Source organism: Pygocentrus nattereri, chromosome 5 (assembly GCF_015220715.1).
Source record: "Pygocentrus nattereri isolate fPygNat1 chromosome 5, fPygNat1.pri, whole genome shotgun sequence".
In the NCBI taxonomy this organism is placed as follows: Eukaryota; Metazoa; Chordata; class Actinopteri; order Characiformes; family Serrasalmidae; genus Pygocentrus; species Pygocentrus nattereri.
In genome coordinates, this window is record NC_051215.1 from 29,175,782 (window position 1) to 29,192,930 (window position 17,149).

The following is a 17,149-nucleotide window of genomic DNA, read 5'->3' on the forward strand; positions in this document are numbered from 1 at the left end:
CTTATTGCCCAGGGTTAATAGGGTAGGGGGTGTTTGTATGATATGCCCTGCTGTGGACCATTAGTGGACTCTCTGTGGGTGTTTGTGTGAGTGCGTGTGTGTGTGCCTTGCATGTGTGTAAGAGAATCGCCCATCATGCTTTTACTGAATCCTTCCAAACAGCTATGCTTACATGCAAATGAAAACTCTGCCACTACTCAGCTTAATATTCAGAATAAAATGTTTTCACTTTGCTGTGGTATACAAATAAAATTGAATAGTATTGAAAAGCTATTTTTTTACTTTTAATATTCAGTGAAAGAAGTGCATTTGAATCTGTTAAATCAATATCAATCCAATACCTCTATTCTGTCAGTACATATTTAAATTTAGATAATTTCTGTAGCAATGTTATTATACTTCATAGTAAACATTAAAGTATGGGTGCAAGGTAGTCTCTTGAATATAAGAAAAATGTTGAAATTAACAAAGCCAGGACTGCAAGCCCTCAGAGCATGATTACCCTACGAAAGTGTGCAAAGGAAAGCATTTCCTATCAAGAACAGTGATCATTCAGTGAATAGACCATGAATCATTTATTGTACGTGCAAATTATCCACTCTTAATGTGTAGATGTATTGGATGGAGATCAGTCTTGGGGTGATCCAGCATGCAACGTTGTTTCATGCTATTAACAATTTCTCCTTACACACAGCTCCACATGAGGATTGCTGTCCTCCTTATTCCTTTATTCCTTTTTTTCTGTACCGTTTTACCTCTTTCTTCTCTCAGCTACTTATTTGTGCTTTTACTGTCTTGTCCCTTTGACTCTTCTGTGTGCTTTTTTTTCCTGTTTTATCGTATTAAATGACTGGGGCTGGGGTTTTCAGCTGACCAGCGTGTGTACTAACAACTAAGTGGGGGTGCTTTCTCTTTTGAGCCTGGCCTACTGCATGCACGGACCAGTTCTTGAAGGATGTGTATACTCATCACTGTGCCTTTCATGATGAAGGCATGGTTTTGCTTTATTCTGCCTTTTTCAGGTTTGTGATTAACCAAAGAGCTGGAGAGGCATGTGCATATGGAGGAATTAATTTGATGTAATCTGCAGTCTGAATTTAGTGAATTATATAAATTAAGCTCAGAGTTATTTAGTCATTCAGATAGGGCTAGATTTTTATGCGGGTTAAAAGAGAGCATGCCTCCAGTCTCACCATGCCTCTCCATTTAATTATAACGCTTTTCCTTCATCTGCTTGACCTGTGTTCAGTACTTTAGAGTTTCTCCTTCCTCTTGGGTTTTTTTTTTCTGTAAAGGGAAGACTAACATGTTTTTTTGTTCTCCGTGCCTCATCAGCAGGGGCCACAGTGCGAAGCGGGGTGGAGGAATAGAGCGTTCTCAGAGCAGCACATGGGAGAGCGGGGAGGAAAGCAGAAACAAGCTGGTCAAAGCTGCCTCCACCTCCAAACTGCTGGCCAAAGTTGTGAAGAATGCAGAGAAGTTAGTAATATATGAGTACTCTTTGTCCCTTCCTTTCTGGCTGTCCCAGATTCAGAAAACTGCTTGGCTTTCATAAAAAAGCCTCTTCTGAAATGTTTTTCTTTTTGTTTTCTCAGACACAGAGATCCAGTTATCAGCCAAGGTAAATATGTTTTCTTTCTTACATTAGCACCAACCCCACCTCCCTGGCCCTACCTGTCTTATAATTACTGTTGTCAGTCTTGTGGTTGTCAAATCATTATAGCTGTTTTCTTCCTCATCTGTATCATCCTGTGTTTGTTTTGAGAATTGTTATTTCTGTCCCATAACCAGCCAAAATGTCAACTCGTGAGAAAAACAGTCAAGGTAAGCTCCCCCACCCTGCAGGGCAAAGGCAGCCGTCAAAATGAGCACATGCTCACCGTCTCTCGCTTCTGGCTGAACTACATGCACTTCTTACTTAGATTCCTTATTAAGTTTGCTTTTCTGGCATGGCTTAATATAATTGAAAATTATATAAACATGTAATGGCCTCCCCTAATAACACGTTGATCAAAGAGAAAGATCAACGAGCCTCCCTCCTTTTGCTTTCTTTCCATACTGACATGGTTCAGTACAGTTTCTCTGCCTCCCCATCATTTTTTTGGTAAACTGATTGTAAGTGGATGTCCTTCTAGGTTATAGGGTAAGGGAAAACACTCCCATCCTATGTGCATGTCCTTAAAATAATGCATTTGGGCATCTGATGTAAAATAGTTTAGCCAGTGAAAGCTCCTTGATAGTGGAATGTGGCAGTCAAAGGACAGCACTGCTAGTGCAACTTTACCCTCAGACTAAGTCAACAAGTTGAAGAAAAAGTTTTCTGACCAACTATAGGAGAGGTCTTACTGAAATTCAGAAAAAGTTCTTTTGTAAAAGGTGCAACACTTAACATTACTAGGTTGAAAGCATGGCATTTTGGCCTACATGCAAGGCCTTTGTCAGATGTCTGACAGAAGTTCCTCACAAGGGCCTTCTGGGACATGACTCAATTAACACATGCTGGTATGCTTACAAATACATTTTGTAAGTATTAGTTTGGTAGGTCAGAGACCTTTGCTCATTTAAATGGCTTTTAAAAGATGGGAACACCAATTTGAGGGAAAGACTGTTTATTTTTTATCAGCGTGCATGCACAATTACAGCCTAAAAAGAAGAAAGTTTACAGAATAGAAAGAAATGAGAGAGAAGAGAGAACCATAAAACACCCTTGAGCTCACACAATCTCACTGCTCCTCCTACCTCTAGGCTGTCATTTCATTTTTCTCTCCTCATGCTTCTGCTTTCCTGTCTCTTTATTCCCAGCCTAGTTTACGCGTCCAACCCACTGCTTTTGCCCGTCTGCACGGCACTAAATTTCTCTTGTCTCTTGAGTTGCTAGGATTTTAGAATGAGTTAAGGGTATGTGAACTTAACTAATTTCCTCAAGAGTTTCATTTAGAGTCTTTTTAAAACACTGTTACCCTTTTAAGATTGGGGAAAAAAGCATTTAAAGCTTATGAATGTTGTGCTCAGGAGGTATTTAGAGCACTGTCCTAAGTAAAACAGTGTTCATTGTGTCCAATTAATTCAATGTAAGTATGTGTTTTATTTGGTTATTTTGGTCCAAGGTAACTGATCCTGTTACCAATATGTAAGTGATTATATTAACGCAAATTTATCATCTGAATAATGTAACGGCCACCTTAACCTCTCATCTCTGACCTCTCTACAGAGGGTGACTATATCAAAATGTTTATGCGAGGACGTCCCATCACCATGTTCATCCCATCTGATGTAGAGAACTATGAAGATGTCCGAACCGAGCTTCCCTCAGAGAGGCTCAAACTGGAGTGGGTGTATCCTTTCTAGAAGCTTCTGCTGTTTTGCAGTTGTCTCTGTTAACCTCTTAATCTGCAGTGGCTAAAAATCCTCATTTTAACTCTGTAACGTACATATTAGTTTCATAGTAGTGACCAAATAATTTGGTAAAAACAGTAGTGTAGTAGCAGTAGTGTTGTAAAAATACGGATTAGAAACTAAATTAAAGCCTGTTAGAAGTTGAAGCTTACAGTGGCATTTCACAGTGCTTTCTCTTACTGCATTGCCAAGTGGTCCTGTTTTCCTTGAGTCAGTAGGACAGATATGGCTATAGGGGGCGAGACTGCAGAGCAAATGTTTATCTGTTGCCTACAGGGGAGATAGTGTACTTCATTGCCTCAGTGGTTGTACTATTCAACTATGATGAGCGGACACAGCGGCATTACTTAGGACACACTGATTGTGTCAAATGGTGAGATCTCACTCACACTAGAGCTTTAAGAAGGCCTTATTTTTTTATGGAAACCCACAAAAGTCTTTCTGAACCTGACCGGACCCATAGCAAGAAGTCTTAAATCCAGCCTGACCTGACCTGTACTTGTCTACCATCAAGTGGAGACTGAACTAAACGCCTCATTGGTAATAAGCTGGCTTAGTGACAGTGTTAAATTGTCATTAATGCCGTGGTCATCAAATCATCACTAAACAAAATAAATAAAATGTATTGCAGGTGTCCAAAGTTAAGTTAGATTCCATTTTAACAAATGCATCAGTCAGTGCCAAAATGATCTAGAATAATAAAAGTCAGGAAGAAGAGTAAAAGCAGTGTAAATGCAAGCCAGTATTTGTTCAAGAAGACTATGGGCTGTGAAACGCCCAAACCTGAAATTGGAACCCAACCTGAGCCTAACAGTTATTTGAGAAATAATCTTTGAACCTGAGGGGAATAGTCAGGTCTCTTCGGGTATCAACAAGTTCTTATGCACGCACGCATCCATAAATGCAAACACACAGGCAATCATGGTGGAACATAATACGTAAGTAATCAGATTGCATTTTCCTTTTCCCAGCCTTTGATGGCTTGAACAGCAGAAGATGGAAATGGCTGCCATCAAAAACACAAGCTGTTGTGATAGTAGTACTCTAACAATGGTCTCTTCTTGTCCTCAGTGCAGATGTTGATGATAAGGAAATGTTTGTTGGACGTCCTACTGACAACCTACCCAGTGGGTGGTCTACAGCTATGTTAAATCCACCAAGCTGAACAACTGACTATAATTCAACATTCTTGAAAGATCACGTGTGGATATCCATCATGCTGATGATTGTATTTAGTCATCAAGCTTAGTCCTCCTGTGAAGTGTCAAAATCTTATTAGTCTTATAAAGTCTTATTAAATGTTCTCTGTTCTTGTCTCTACCAGTCTTGCTGTTCATCCAGATAAGATACGTATTGCCACAGGACAGATTGCAGGAGTGGACAAGGATGGCAGGGTAACGGATACACATACAGTACACACAACCACATGCATACAGAAACCCCACAAAGCTGCATTCTCTGTATCAAAATTCAGTCTGGAACAATATATGCATTGTTCATATTGGTATATTTGATTACATCTGTTTATTGTTGGAGTATTCTCAAGTGAGCTGTGCTTTTTTTTACATACTTCCTTGTGTTGTTTTGTGTCCTTTTCACATGGCAGGACCATAGGATCAGTGCTTTTAGATTTCAATATATCTATCTCTTTCCTTCTCATATTTCTAACACAATACAGTGAAAACATGCAGTTGCAGTTCTATGTAATCTTTGCTTGAAACTGAAAACCTGGATCTGACCATGATTAATGCCAACACCCCTCCCTCCCTCTCCCTCTCTCACTCCCCCTCCCCCATCTCTCTCACACACTTTCTCTCCCTTTCCTTCCCTCCCTCCCCCTAGCCTCTGCAGCCTCATGTAAGAGTGTGGGACTCTGTCACTCTGAACACCCTGCAGGTCATTGGCCTGGGTACCTTTGAGAGAGGAGTGGGATCCCTCGCTTTCTCTAAAGCTGTGAGTGTTTGTTCATCATCCCCTCATTCGCTGTTTCTTGAACTCCAAGAAATTAAACATGAGCAATTTGAGAAGAGCAGGTTTGAGTTCTACACTTGCTTCTGGTGTTGTGGTTCTCTTTTGGTCTAGACCTGTTTATGTGTTTAAATTACACCAGTGGGTCATGGTGTGCTGATAGCGTAGAGGTGTAAAATGCCCCATAGAGAGTCTAATCAGCCAGATATTAACGTTCCTCATATCGTTTTTTTTTTTTTAGCCCCATTCCTGCTTCTGGTTCACAGCCAGGACACAGATAGAGAAAGCATCAAGCTTAGAAATATACAGTATTGATAAGATTGATCAACCTTGGACATATTGTATGAATTAGACTTTGCAGGATGTTAAAGTTCACTGCCAGTGACTGTGTAGTTACATAAATTCACATTTATGTAACTACCCAAAAACAAAATGATTCATTTTCACTGTTAGCCAAAACTCAGAAGAAAGCTCATAATACAGCTTTTGTATTTTTGACGTTTATTGGCAAAGACGTCCATGTTGTGAAAAGTTTTAATGAATATTAGTGCTTTTAAAATATTTTTTTTATATATTAAAGATTATTTTGAAATTATGATATATTTGCCCACAGATATCATGAATGGAAATATTCATACTATTTCATTTCCAGTTAAGTCACAGATTCACTGATCTGTGCATTTTTCATTTTTTATGGTAAATATTTCAAAATTACTAAACCAATTGAAATCTCCTTGTCTGTAAGTGTGATGTATTGCTTACTGAGATCATCTACAGCTAGATTGCTTGAACATTAACATGACATGGTATAGCACCTCAAGTTCTTCCACAGTTCCACAGGACAGCCTTTATTTACTTTTTTAACATTTGACTTTAGTCTTTAGGTTTGATATTTTTAAGGTATCTTTTGCTCAGTGGAGTTTTCTTGTTGATTTAATTCAGTCTTTTATATTAGTCTTACTTTTTCAGTTTTCTGTACTATTAGGTTTAAGATATATTCACTGATTTATTGCTTTACACCCTCCCTTAATCCATTCTTTTTTTTTCTTCATCTCAAAGTAGTTTTTTTCAAGCTGTAGCCACCAAATCTGTGACCAAGAATCAGGGGTTGACCAAGACAGCAAAGCATTTCATACAAAAAGTATTTATCTATCAAATCCTGAATACTTACGTTCTTCTTGTCATCTGGAAAAAAAGGAGTGATTTTGCTTTTGCTTGAATTTTCTAGCTACAGCAAAAAAAAATTGGTAGAAACATTCTTGTATTGATACAATAAAGACACATCTACATTTCATACAGGAGTACATTTTGTAGTCAAGCATGGCAATTCATGTGTTGTGTCTAAACTCATGTAATTGCCCTTGGCAAACTAGCATAAAGTTTCTCAACAAACTTTAAAGTCTAGTTTTTTTTTATCTTGTATTTGAGATCTACCTGTCTCATTTATCATTCACATATTGAGCCATGTTTAGATTTTTTTTACAGTGTATCTGTAAAACACTATCAGTCACCGACTTAACATCTGTACAGTGGTGACTCACAAAATGTTAATGAAAATGTTGATACGTGTGGACATTTCAAACATTCCAGACAGTCAAAAGGATGTGGGTTTTCATGAGTCTGGTTTTAAGCAGATGTTTGGAGCAGTTAGGGGAGCAGAAATCAAGTCCAATGCTAAATTGTTCCTGTTGTGTGTTTTTGCCCGTGTTCAGGACTCTGGCACCCACCTCAGCGTGATTGACGACTCCAATGAGCACATGCTGACTGTGTGGGACTGGCAGAAGAAGTCGAAAATCGCTGAAATTAAGGTATGATGCCATATACTCTGTGTATTAGTCAGCACCCATAAACAATTTCTCATATTTATCCTTCCCCTTTCACACACAGATTTTGGAAACACTCACTGTCTGTTATCCCTCCTTGCCCCACTAACCACCTCTTTCCAGTGTTTTTTTTTTTTTTCCTTCCCATCTGTATGTGCCTGTTGTTGTCCTGGTTATTCTGCTTCTCTCAGGTTGCTATATGACATCAATATAACCTTTTTCCCTGACTCCTACATTAATTTAAATTAGTTTCTTCCTTCCTTCTTTGCCCTGGTCCCACCCGTTTCATGTTCAGCCCATTCTGTTCAGTGTTGTGTGTCATGTATGTCTGTCTGTCTGTCTGTCTGTCTGTCTGTCTGTCTGTCTGTCTCTCTCTCTCTCTCTCTCTCTCTCTCTCTCTCTCTCTCTCTCTCTCTCTCTCTCTCTCTCTCTCTCTCTCTCTCTCTCTTATATATTCTCATTCTCTCTCTCACTCTCTTAGACAACCAATGAAGTGGTCTTAGCAGTTGAGTTTCACCCCACAGACGCCAACACCATTGTCACCTGTGGCAAATCACATATCTTTTTCTGGACATGGAGTGGCAACTCTCTGGCTCGCAAGCAGGGCATCTTTGGGGTCAGTACACACGCACCCACACCCATGCACGTACACTCATCCACTCGTGCACTTGTGACTCATCCACTTATAGAGGAACTTTATCAGTTCCACAAGAATGGACTTGCACATGATTGTATGTTAGGGTGGACATGGAGTTTGCAGTGAACATACATAAAAACTGAGACCTTTGCAGACATTTGCCTGCACTGGCAACAGAAGCTTCTAATTTGGATTGTTGTGTGGAGAAGAGCTGTGGTAAATGGTTAAACTGAGGTCCAGCAGGAGAGTGTAGGGGTATGGTTCCTTTGTTTTGCCTTTTATTAGCCAAAGAATAAGCCTCAATTCAAACACCATCACTTTGCTCTGCATGGTGTATTGGAAGAAAAAGTGGTGCATTATTCTTATCTCTGCAAGTACCACTGCTGGTACCTCTAAGAATATCACTGATGATGTGCCCAGAAGCATTGAGTGGTATACTTCCAAAGATAAGAAGTCTTATGTCCTATGTCAAATAAAACATAAGAGCACAGTTCAGTAAAAGTTTGGTTGCAGTATATTATTGTCAGTTTGGCCATGAAACTGTAAGTAATCTATTAATAATGAACATATGTCACTGACTTTTACTGTCTAATGCTATGGTGTCCGTAACTGCTTAGCTAAATTATAAAAGAAAATTGGTATTTACTGTCACTAGGAACTGTTACTATGGTCCCTCAGTTAAGAGTCACAGGGCACTGGCCTATTTGCAACTGGGCATGAATGTGAAGGTTCTTTTCAGTTTAATAAATGCTTAGATAATTGGTGGTTCAGGTGTTAGCGTGCTTATCACCTAAATATCCCACAGCTTCCTGTCCATCTGGTTGATGAACCCAGATGCAGTAAGTACATTCTGACCCTGTGCTGACTGTGTGTGTTAGAAATATGAGAAGCCCAAGTTCGTCCAGTGTTTGGCCTTCCTTAATAATGGAGACATCCTGACTGGAGACTCGGGAGGCGTCCTGCTGATCTGGACCCGCAGCACAGTGGAACCGGCCCCAGGCAAAGGACCCAAAGGTAGAACTATTTCTTTCTCTGTCTCTCTCTTTTCTTGCTCTCCCTCATTCTTTTTTTTATTCTTTCCTCCTCGCCCACACTTTATTCTTTCTCTCTTTCACACTTACACACACCCCTTTAGTCATGTTGTGATTCTGCCAGTTTTCTCATGCGGTAACCTTTGTCTGAGAAATATGAGGAATAGAAAAACTGAAGAATCAAGTTGTTTACCTTAGCATGTGATTGTCTGAGTTTGCTGGCAGATCTTTTCTCTCTAGTAATAGTTTTTAGTGGCATGCTGTGGAAGTGGATCGTCAGAGTTGGTGTGAAGCCTGCTGCCAGGTCTTAACCATTTATCAATTATTTACCCCCTGCACTGCAAGCCGTAGTATCCTTTAGAGCAGTGCCTCCTACAGGACAAGAGTGCAACCTGCATTCTCGGTCATGGAATACTGAATTAATGTTTTAGCATTAGCATCACAGCAAACATGACCAGATGCACTCCAGTTAAAAACTTTCAGTTGCATCTGCTCACTGTTTAACGTGTGTGTGTGTGTGTGTGTGTGTGTGTGTGTGTGTGTGTGTGTGTGTGTGTGTGTGTGTGTGGCATAGCCGGAATTTCATTTTAGGTAGATTCTGGTTGCAGAGTGGCCAACTTTGAATGACCCACTGACATTGCTCTAGTAAAATTATTATTATACCTTAGCCTATTTCATTGCAGCTACCATAATCAGGAGGAAATAAAACATAAATTTAAACACAGCACACAACTGCTGACCTTGCATTTAACTGTTTAGTTACTGTAACAACATGCCACAACAGCATACCTTTTGCAGCACTAAGTGAAGATGTCTGGGGTAGATAGTTTTTTTTTTTTTGCAGTATTAAACTTTGTATGCTTTACTGAGTTCGACTTTACTACTTATCTCATTATCTAAGTAGGTAGTAGCCTATGCTTAGAGCTATCTCAGCTCAGCAAGTTCCCACAATCTGCAGAAACACTTCAGTAGGGTAATGCTCTGTTTATGTGCTGGCTTTGAGGGAAAAAAAAATTATTTGTTGTCTTATTACAGATTTGTTGTAGAGCAGCAACTGTGTATAATGCAGCCTTATAAACATTGATGTGGTGGCATTGGCCATTTAGGTGACAATGAAAGGAGAGCTTTGGCATTTGTTTATTTTATTTGTTAAAAATGAAATAAAGTCATGAGTATGCAAGAACTCCTTTTGGTTTATTGTACATGAGAGGGCAAGACACATTACATTTTATATTTTTATTGGCATTGGAGCACTTTTTGAGCAGCTTGAAATCTGGGAGGCCTGGCTTCCAAGTGAGGAAGTCTAGTTCCCTTCAGTCCCCTGCGGCTTCACCCCTGTTGTGCTGTTAAGGCAATGACTAACTCTGTGCTGGTTGGGAATTATGTTAAGGAACTTATTTAATTATATGAGGAATATTGGAAATGTTATGTAAATGTGTTAAGGACTATTGTAAAAGATGTAACACACAGAAAATACATCCTGCATGCATGTGTCTATGCTTATGTGCGCCTATGCAAATTGTGCTGGTTGCATCTGTACTCCATATTGAATAAGCAGCAAACAGCAGTTATTCAATCACTTCAAGGGGCTTTTCTCTGTGCTTTGTCTGTGTCGAGTGTTCTGGAAGACCCGACAGTCTACTTTACTTTTTTTTATGTGTGTTTGTATGTATTTGATGTGTGTTGACAGAGTGGATGGCATTGCTAGGTCGTTCTCTTGCTTTGATTATATGCTACCGGCTGAAGCTTCATTATTATTATTATTATTATTATTATTATTATTATTATTATATAGAAGGAGTGATAATTGGGAAGAATGTTGAGAATGCAGACTTGCAGAGTTTCACTCAGACACAGACTCGCACACAGACATCCCTACGCTCCCTCTCTACCCCCTTACAGATCCCCACTGGCAACACTAAGAGCAAAGTGCATGTCGGTGCCAAACCACATTAGCCATGAAAAGTATTTGTGGTATTCTCTTCCCAGAAATCACCGTCTGAGCCGTCTCCATCTTTCTTTTGTGTTTTCTTTCCGTTTTTTTCTGCACGCCTTCTCTGATTTCTCTCTGTGCAAGCTGCTTTTCTCATTGTCAGACTGCATTTCATCTGCCTCTCATCTCCCTCACCAGTACCATTTACCATTTCCTCAGTAGACAATGGTGTGTACTTATGGTGTTACCAGATGAATTTGTCTCTCACAACACACTATGCTGTTGATTTTTTTTTTTTTTTTTTTTTTTTTTTTCTTTTCTTGTCAGACTGAAACTAGAAACAGTTCTACCTAAGACGGACTGATTATATATTCTTTTTCTCTCTCTCCCCCTCTCTTCCCGACTTCTTGTCCCTGCTTCCCTTAGGAGCATTTCAGATAACTCGTCAAATTAAGGCCCATGACGGCAGTGTGTTCACGCTGTGTCAAATGAGAAATGGCACACTGCTGACTGGAGGAGGCAAAGACCACAAGATCATCCTGTGGGACCATGACCTCAACCCAGAGAGAGACATAGAGGTGGGCTATTAGACCCCCACTCATGCACGAGCGCAACAGTAATTCATAAACTGAGGGATTGGCAACACACCCCACACTAAGTTGCTGGCAAAGCAAATTAACGTCTTCAGCTTTGAGAAAGGATTCTGTGATTTTTAAAGACGTCTGTGTTATCTCAAACACACTGACGTGCCCACACCCACAACACTATAAAACGTCTACAAGTGAACAGCCTTCTGCTCTTTTTCATTCTGGATTTAGTTTTAAAAACAAATAGCTGGACTGCAAGCAGGAACAAATGCAGTCTCCATTCCTTATGATTGTTGATTCTCATCATTCTCTTCTAGGTTCCCGATCAGTATGGTACCATCCGAGCCGTGGCTGAAGGGAAGGGGGAGCAGTTCCTAGTGGGCACATCACGTAACTTCATCCTGAGGGGAACATTCAATGATGGGTTTCAAGTAGAAGTACAGGTAGGACATTTCTCTCTCATACAGATCATACAGACTGCAACACAGTGGATATAGGCTCTATGAGTTTAGACTAAAAGAAGGCACATTTAGCAAAGTGTGGACTGTAGGGAAAAAAAATAATCTTAGCAAATTAAAACATCTTTATTGTGGGCATAATATCTGATATTTCTCATTTTGATGTTATATGAGTATTACAGATTTCTAGACTTTTACTTAAGTAATTCAAGTGAAATAATCTCTCTGCACTATTGCTTATTTTGGCAAACCTGTAGAACTTGATGTAAAAAGATCAGTGGAGTAAGATCATTTGACCTGATAGGATAACTTTATAGAAGTAAAAAGTATAGACAAGTTAAATAACCTAAATATCACAACAGTGTCATATTGAGGTATGTTAGATACATTGCCTATATTTAAGGTGCTTTCACTTGCCAGTATATCACATTTTCGATGGTGAACACTGCTAGAAGGCTATGAATCAGCAGCAACACTAGTTGCATCATATCCGGACAGAAGCTGAGTGCAGCAGTTGGGCTGTGATTTTCCAGAGCACTCTGGCCAGCCTTTAACTGATGCAGATTTTTTCCAGCCTTCTGTCCTAGTATAAACAGACTGCAGAAAGCATTCCACGCACTCTTTCAACACTAGCCAACTCTTGCTACTGCCCCTTCCTGTTCTACACAAGGACTTGCTTTAAGTGTGTATAAGTGTATACATGTTATTATTTTCACTCCCTCTCATTTAATGTAGCCTCACAACACCTTGAAGTTACATGAGCCATCCATTTAGTATTTACATTTAATGGTGTCATAATGGGCCTTGTTTCTTCACTCACAGACTTTACTCATGCCCTCTGAATAACAACACAGACATAGATATCATATCAGTATTGTCACCCTGTTTGCCCCACAGGGTCACACAGATGAACTCTGGGGTCTGGCCACTCACCCATTCAAGGACCTGTTCCTCACCTGTGCCCAGGACAGGCAAGTGTGTCTGTGGAACGCAGTGGACCACTCTCTGGAATGGACCAGACTTCTGGATGTAAGAAGCTATGCGCTTCCTTATACATATACAAAAACATGGGCGTGTTTTGGGGGGGCTGGGGGGTTGTAAAAAGAAATTTAACTACCCTCTCCTTTAAGCAAATAGCAAAACAAGGAATTACAGAAGCAGCATTTGTTATTGTGCCAAATAAAAAGAACTTAAATATTAACAGCTTCTTACCTGAGAAATGCAAGCAGTTTTTGCGCACTGAAATGCTGAGAATCGGGAGGCATTGCCTCAACAGCCTTTTCTGTATAGGCTTCCAAAAAAAAAGTTTTTTTTTTCTTTATGTAGTAATACAAGAACAATAAATCTATATTTCGTTTCCTAAAAGCTCTTTATAGTAATGCATGTTTGTTGTGACACAAGCTATTACTGCCTCACACACTTAAAACTGGGTGTGAGAACTGTCCTCATGGTTGATGCAGTAGTTTCTGAGGTGTCTGTGTGTGTGTGTCTGTGTGTGTGTGTGTCTGTGTGTGTGTGTGTCTGTGTGTTTATGTTGTGTAATTTCACGTTTAGCCTAATGGTTAATAGCCGGCAGTGTAATGATGGTGATTTCTCTGAGGCTGTCTGTATTATGTAATTTGATCAGTTTCATCATTGCAAATGGTAATGATGTATTTACTGCAGAAACTTCTATCATGATAGTGACAAAAATATGATTCATCATGCAGCCCCAGTATTGGTGGTAGTGTTAAATTATGATGGTGAGATTAAGAGGACCTACAAAATGCTGATAAACACTAAGCTGTCGAAAGAAATTCCTTGTAGATTTTTTGTGTACTGATCACAAACACACCAAAAATTGAAGGCAACATAAAAAACACAACATTTTAAAGTGTTTATCAGTATATTGTAGCTCTTGTAGTCTTGAAGACAACCCTGCTTTGTCATATATTCACAAAGTTTTTTTTAAACTGATTTAAAGGAACCTCTTCTTACACATTCATAGATTTTTCTTCTCTACACATTTCCCAGCAAGATTTCAATGGGTTTTTATATTGTGCATGGATTTCACATGTGTGCCAACTTGCTGGAATATTAGTCATTTGTTGTGGACAGACAGGATAAATGTATCAAAAACAGATGCTAACAGTCGATGTGTGACATGCAGTTCATGCATGTGAGCAGGTCTTCTTGACTGCCAGTGTAGTATTGATTGATAATCATAATGCTGATAATAATAATGGGTTGATTGTTTATGTATGTATTTATTTATTTATGTCATCTCTCATAGGAGCATGGTCACTGTGCGGACTTCCATCCTAGTGGTGCTGTGGTTGCCATTGGTACTCACTCAGGGAAGTAAGTCACTGTCCTGCATTCCCTTTTCATGCCACAGGCCTGTAGTATAAAATAATTTGCTTATGGTTCATCCAATTTCAGCAAGAGCCCTCTCTGTGTGTGTGCAGGTGGTATGCTCTGGACGCTGAGACTAGGGACCTGGTGGCCATCCACACAGATGGGAATGAGCAGCTGTCAGTAATGCGCTATACTATAGGTGAGTGAGAGAGTTTATGTTTATTTCTCCGTCCTTGAGACTCTACACACACTAGTTGAAACTCAAACGTTCAAAACCCCCTTCTTACTCTCTCTCTCTCATTTCTCACCATCTCTCCCAGATGGCACACTCCTGGCAGTGGGATCACACGATAACTTCATTTACCTCTACACAGTGTCTGATAAAGGACGCAAGTACAGCAGATACGGGAAATGCACTGTGAGTTTCTCACTAATGGCTCTTCGTGTGTGCTTCTGTGCATGAGTGAATGTACAGAGGAATGCTTAAGTTATCAGTCTTTATCAGCTCTTAAATGAAAGCAGTGTGATGACTGTTATGATTTAGAGCTTGTGTTCAGTTTCCTTTTCAGGTATCGTAACATCTAACGTTTATGTGCATGTAGTTTGTGTATGTCTGATGAAGGACCAATGAAAGTAAATGTAAACTTTTTTGTGCCTTTCTGGTGCCACACAAGCTACAGAATTGGCTCACTCCATCTCCCTAACAAGCTAGCTACCTTAGCATGTAAAGTTAGAGTTCTGTCTGATGTCAGCTTTATCCAGTCAAAAGTCTTCTTTCCAAATCTTCACAGTCAACTGTGATTTTTATTATTGTGTTAAACTCTCATGGATTCAAATAAGAGAAATAGAGGCATTCTTTCTCCTTTTTGCCTTCAGAGAAAGTTTTCTGCTTGCAAATTGTGACAAAGACCAGTCTACCCTACGTGATTGGCTATAAGCAATGTGGTAGCCAGGCTCATTTGCAAAGAGTAGAAATCTACTGAACTTGCAGACACGTACCATTAGTCATATCTGAGTCTGATCTAGGCCATATATTAGAGTCATGGTTAGAGGTCTCTGAAGCAGTGAAATATAAGTGTTCTTGTCTCTAAAGTGGAGAGGTCAGCAGAGACAGAGGAGAGGTGAGTGTTTATGGAGTGTGACGCTGAACCGGCTGTGACCTGTTGCAGGTCTCACTGGGCTGGAACATATGAGGTGCTATGAATCCCACCTCTGTTCAGCCTGTTTTCTTTTCCCCTCTTCCTGCCAGCCTTTTCAGCTCACAATGACTCTGTCTCTCTTTCTCTCTGTTAATCTCTCTGTCTGAGTCTGTGTCTTTTTTGGTCAACGAGAGTTGCCATGACTGATGACCGATGAGGTTACCAGCAAAAAGGCTGACAATCAGATTATGGTTATTTTCATAATCTGATAGACATGTCTATCTGCCTCGTTCCACGTGTCTCATAGTCTATACTCGGATGTGGTTGTGCATGTATCTGACTCATTGAGAGAGTTGAAAACCTCCGGTGATCTAGTTGGAGGACACAACATACTCGCACGAGACAAAAAGGAAGCAGTACATGAGCCACAGCACAGGGAAGAGAGAGACGATGTGGCGATGGCGGTCTGTGGATTTATTAACTCTGGCAGATGGCTGTGGCCTGTGTCTCTGTATCCTGCTTTCACTGTGCGCACACAAGAGCAGATACTGATCAAATGTTTAAAAGAAGTACAGCATGAACAGACAGGCAAAGCAGCAGCTATGTACACACATCCAGCTGCACGTACAGTTTACGTATGCAGGGGACTGGAAACGGAATGCACAGCTGCATAATAAAATGTGTTGTCTCAGAGGGGGAGAAAGGGAGAGTATGTGCATAGAATGGAGGTCTGGGGGGGGTTGAAGTGTCACAGCGTTATTCTTTGTGGAACACCTAGCTCTTTTGTTTCTGCTGAATTGAATTAGTATATGTAGTAGAGCTCTGCTTACATTTTTGCATATGTCCAGTTTGATGATAGTGCTCCCTGTGTTTGTGTATATGAAGGAATGCATGCATGCATGTTTGTGTTTGTGTGAGAACGTGAGTCCAGCAGCTGTGGAGTGTCTGGCCCCAGGCTTGGCAAAATGTTACAGAAATTCCTCTGTATGTGTGTTTGTGTGCATGCATATGTGTGTGCGTCTACATATCGCTGTTGTTGGAAGAAAACCTTGTGTCTCCATTTTTTTTTTTCTCATTTTTCAGTTTTTGACAATTTGAAAATGTGATCAGTGATGCATTACATTGCAGCTGAGCACTTCCCATTGTTTTCTGTGAAGAGAGATGGCAGCCTTGCCCAGATTATTGGAGCAACAGTGCCAAGAAGGCAAAGACAGTGGGGGGAAAAAGTTCCTTTTATAATTATTTTATAGCAGTGTTCATTTTGACAGCAAATTTTGATTGTTTTAGTCCTAATCCTTTGACTAAAATGTCATTTAGTTTTAGTCATAATTTAGTCATCTGAATTGTTTTTAGTTTTAGTTGACTAATTATAAGAATATAGTTGACTAAATGTACAGTCGATTCAGTCGACTAAAATATAAAGGGTTTAAAATGTAAATGATTTTCCTTCAGTTCCCTTGAATTATTTAAGTCGTTGTATACACTTACACAAAATGAAACATTTATTAACCAGTAATGGAATATTATTAATGTTTGAAAGACCAATACACACACAAACAGATGTAACAAACAACAACATCTTTATTTGCCTGACCTTGCTTATTGAGCATAACAATAACAATTATATTAATGACGAGTAGGCCTGCTCTGCCTGAAAAATATGTGCATTGTTCATAAGAAATTGCATATTACATTCTTTATAAAACTGGGTACCATAAAAGCAGCAGTGCCATTAGTGCAAAAATAAACACCAAACATATAACAGCTAATGTATTAATAATTTAGTATTCACAGGTTAATTACTTTAACAGCTGAAATTCTCAAAAACATTCAAAAAGAA

The 17,149-nt window shown here is 39.6% G+C and overlaps 1 protein-coding gene across 4 annotated transcripts in view; it reads left to right on the top strand.

Moving 5' to 3' along the window:
* LOC108422724 (EMAP like 4) overlaps positions 1-17,149 on the top strand; it is an 87,363-nt gene that overhangs the window by 59,780 nt on the left and 10,434 nt on the right. For 3 of the 4 annotated variants that reach the window (XM_017690629.2, XM_017690626.2, XM_017690631.2), the window contains 16 exons: positions 1,336-1,479; positions 1,596-1,621; positions 1,792-1,824; positions 3,212-3,335; positions 3,620-3,769; positions 4,721-4,790; positions 5,239-5,349; positions 7,077-7,172; positions 7,669-7,803; positions 8,703-8,838; positions 11,215-11,366; positions 11,693-11,818; positions 12,731-12,862; positions 14,106-14,173; positions 14,281-14,369; positions 14,491-14,588. In XM_017690629.2, the coding sequence (XP_017546118.1) occupies positions 1,336-1,479; positions 1,596-1,621; positions 1,792-1,824; positions 3,212-3,335; positions 3,620-3,769; positions 4,721-4,790; positions 5,239-5,349; positions 7,077-7,172; positions 7,669-7,803; positions 8,703-8,838; positions 11,215-11,366; positions 11,693-11,818; positions 12,731-12,862; positions 14,106-14,173; positions 14,281-14,369; positions 14,491-14,588 (1,690 nt within the window). The remainder of the gene's footprint in view (positions 1-1,335; positions 1,480-1,595; positions 1,622-1,791; positions 1,825-3,211; positions 3,336-3,619; positions 3,770-4,720; positions 4,791-5,238; positions 5,350-7,076; positions 7,173-7,668; positions 7,804-8,702; positions 8,839-11,214; positions 11,367-11,692; positions 11,819-12,730; positions 12,863-14,105; positions 14,174-14,280; positions 14,370-14,490; positions 14,589-17,149) is intronic. The other variant, XM_017690628.2, reaches the window with a different exon arrangement.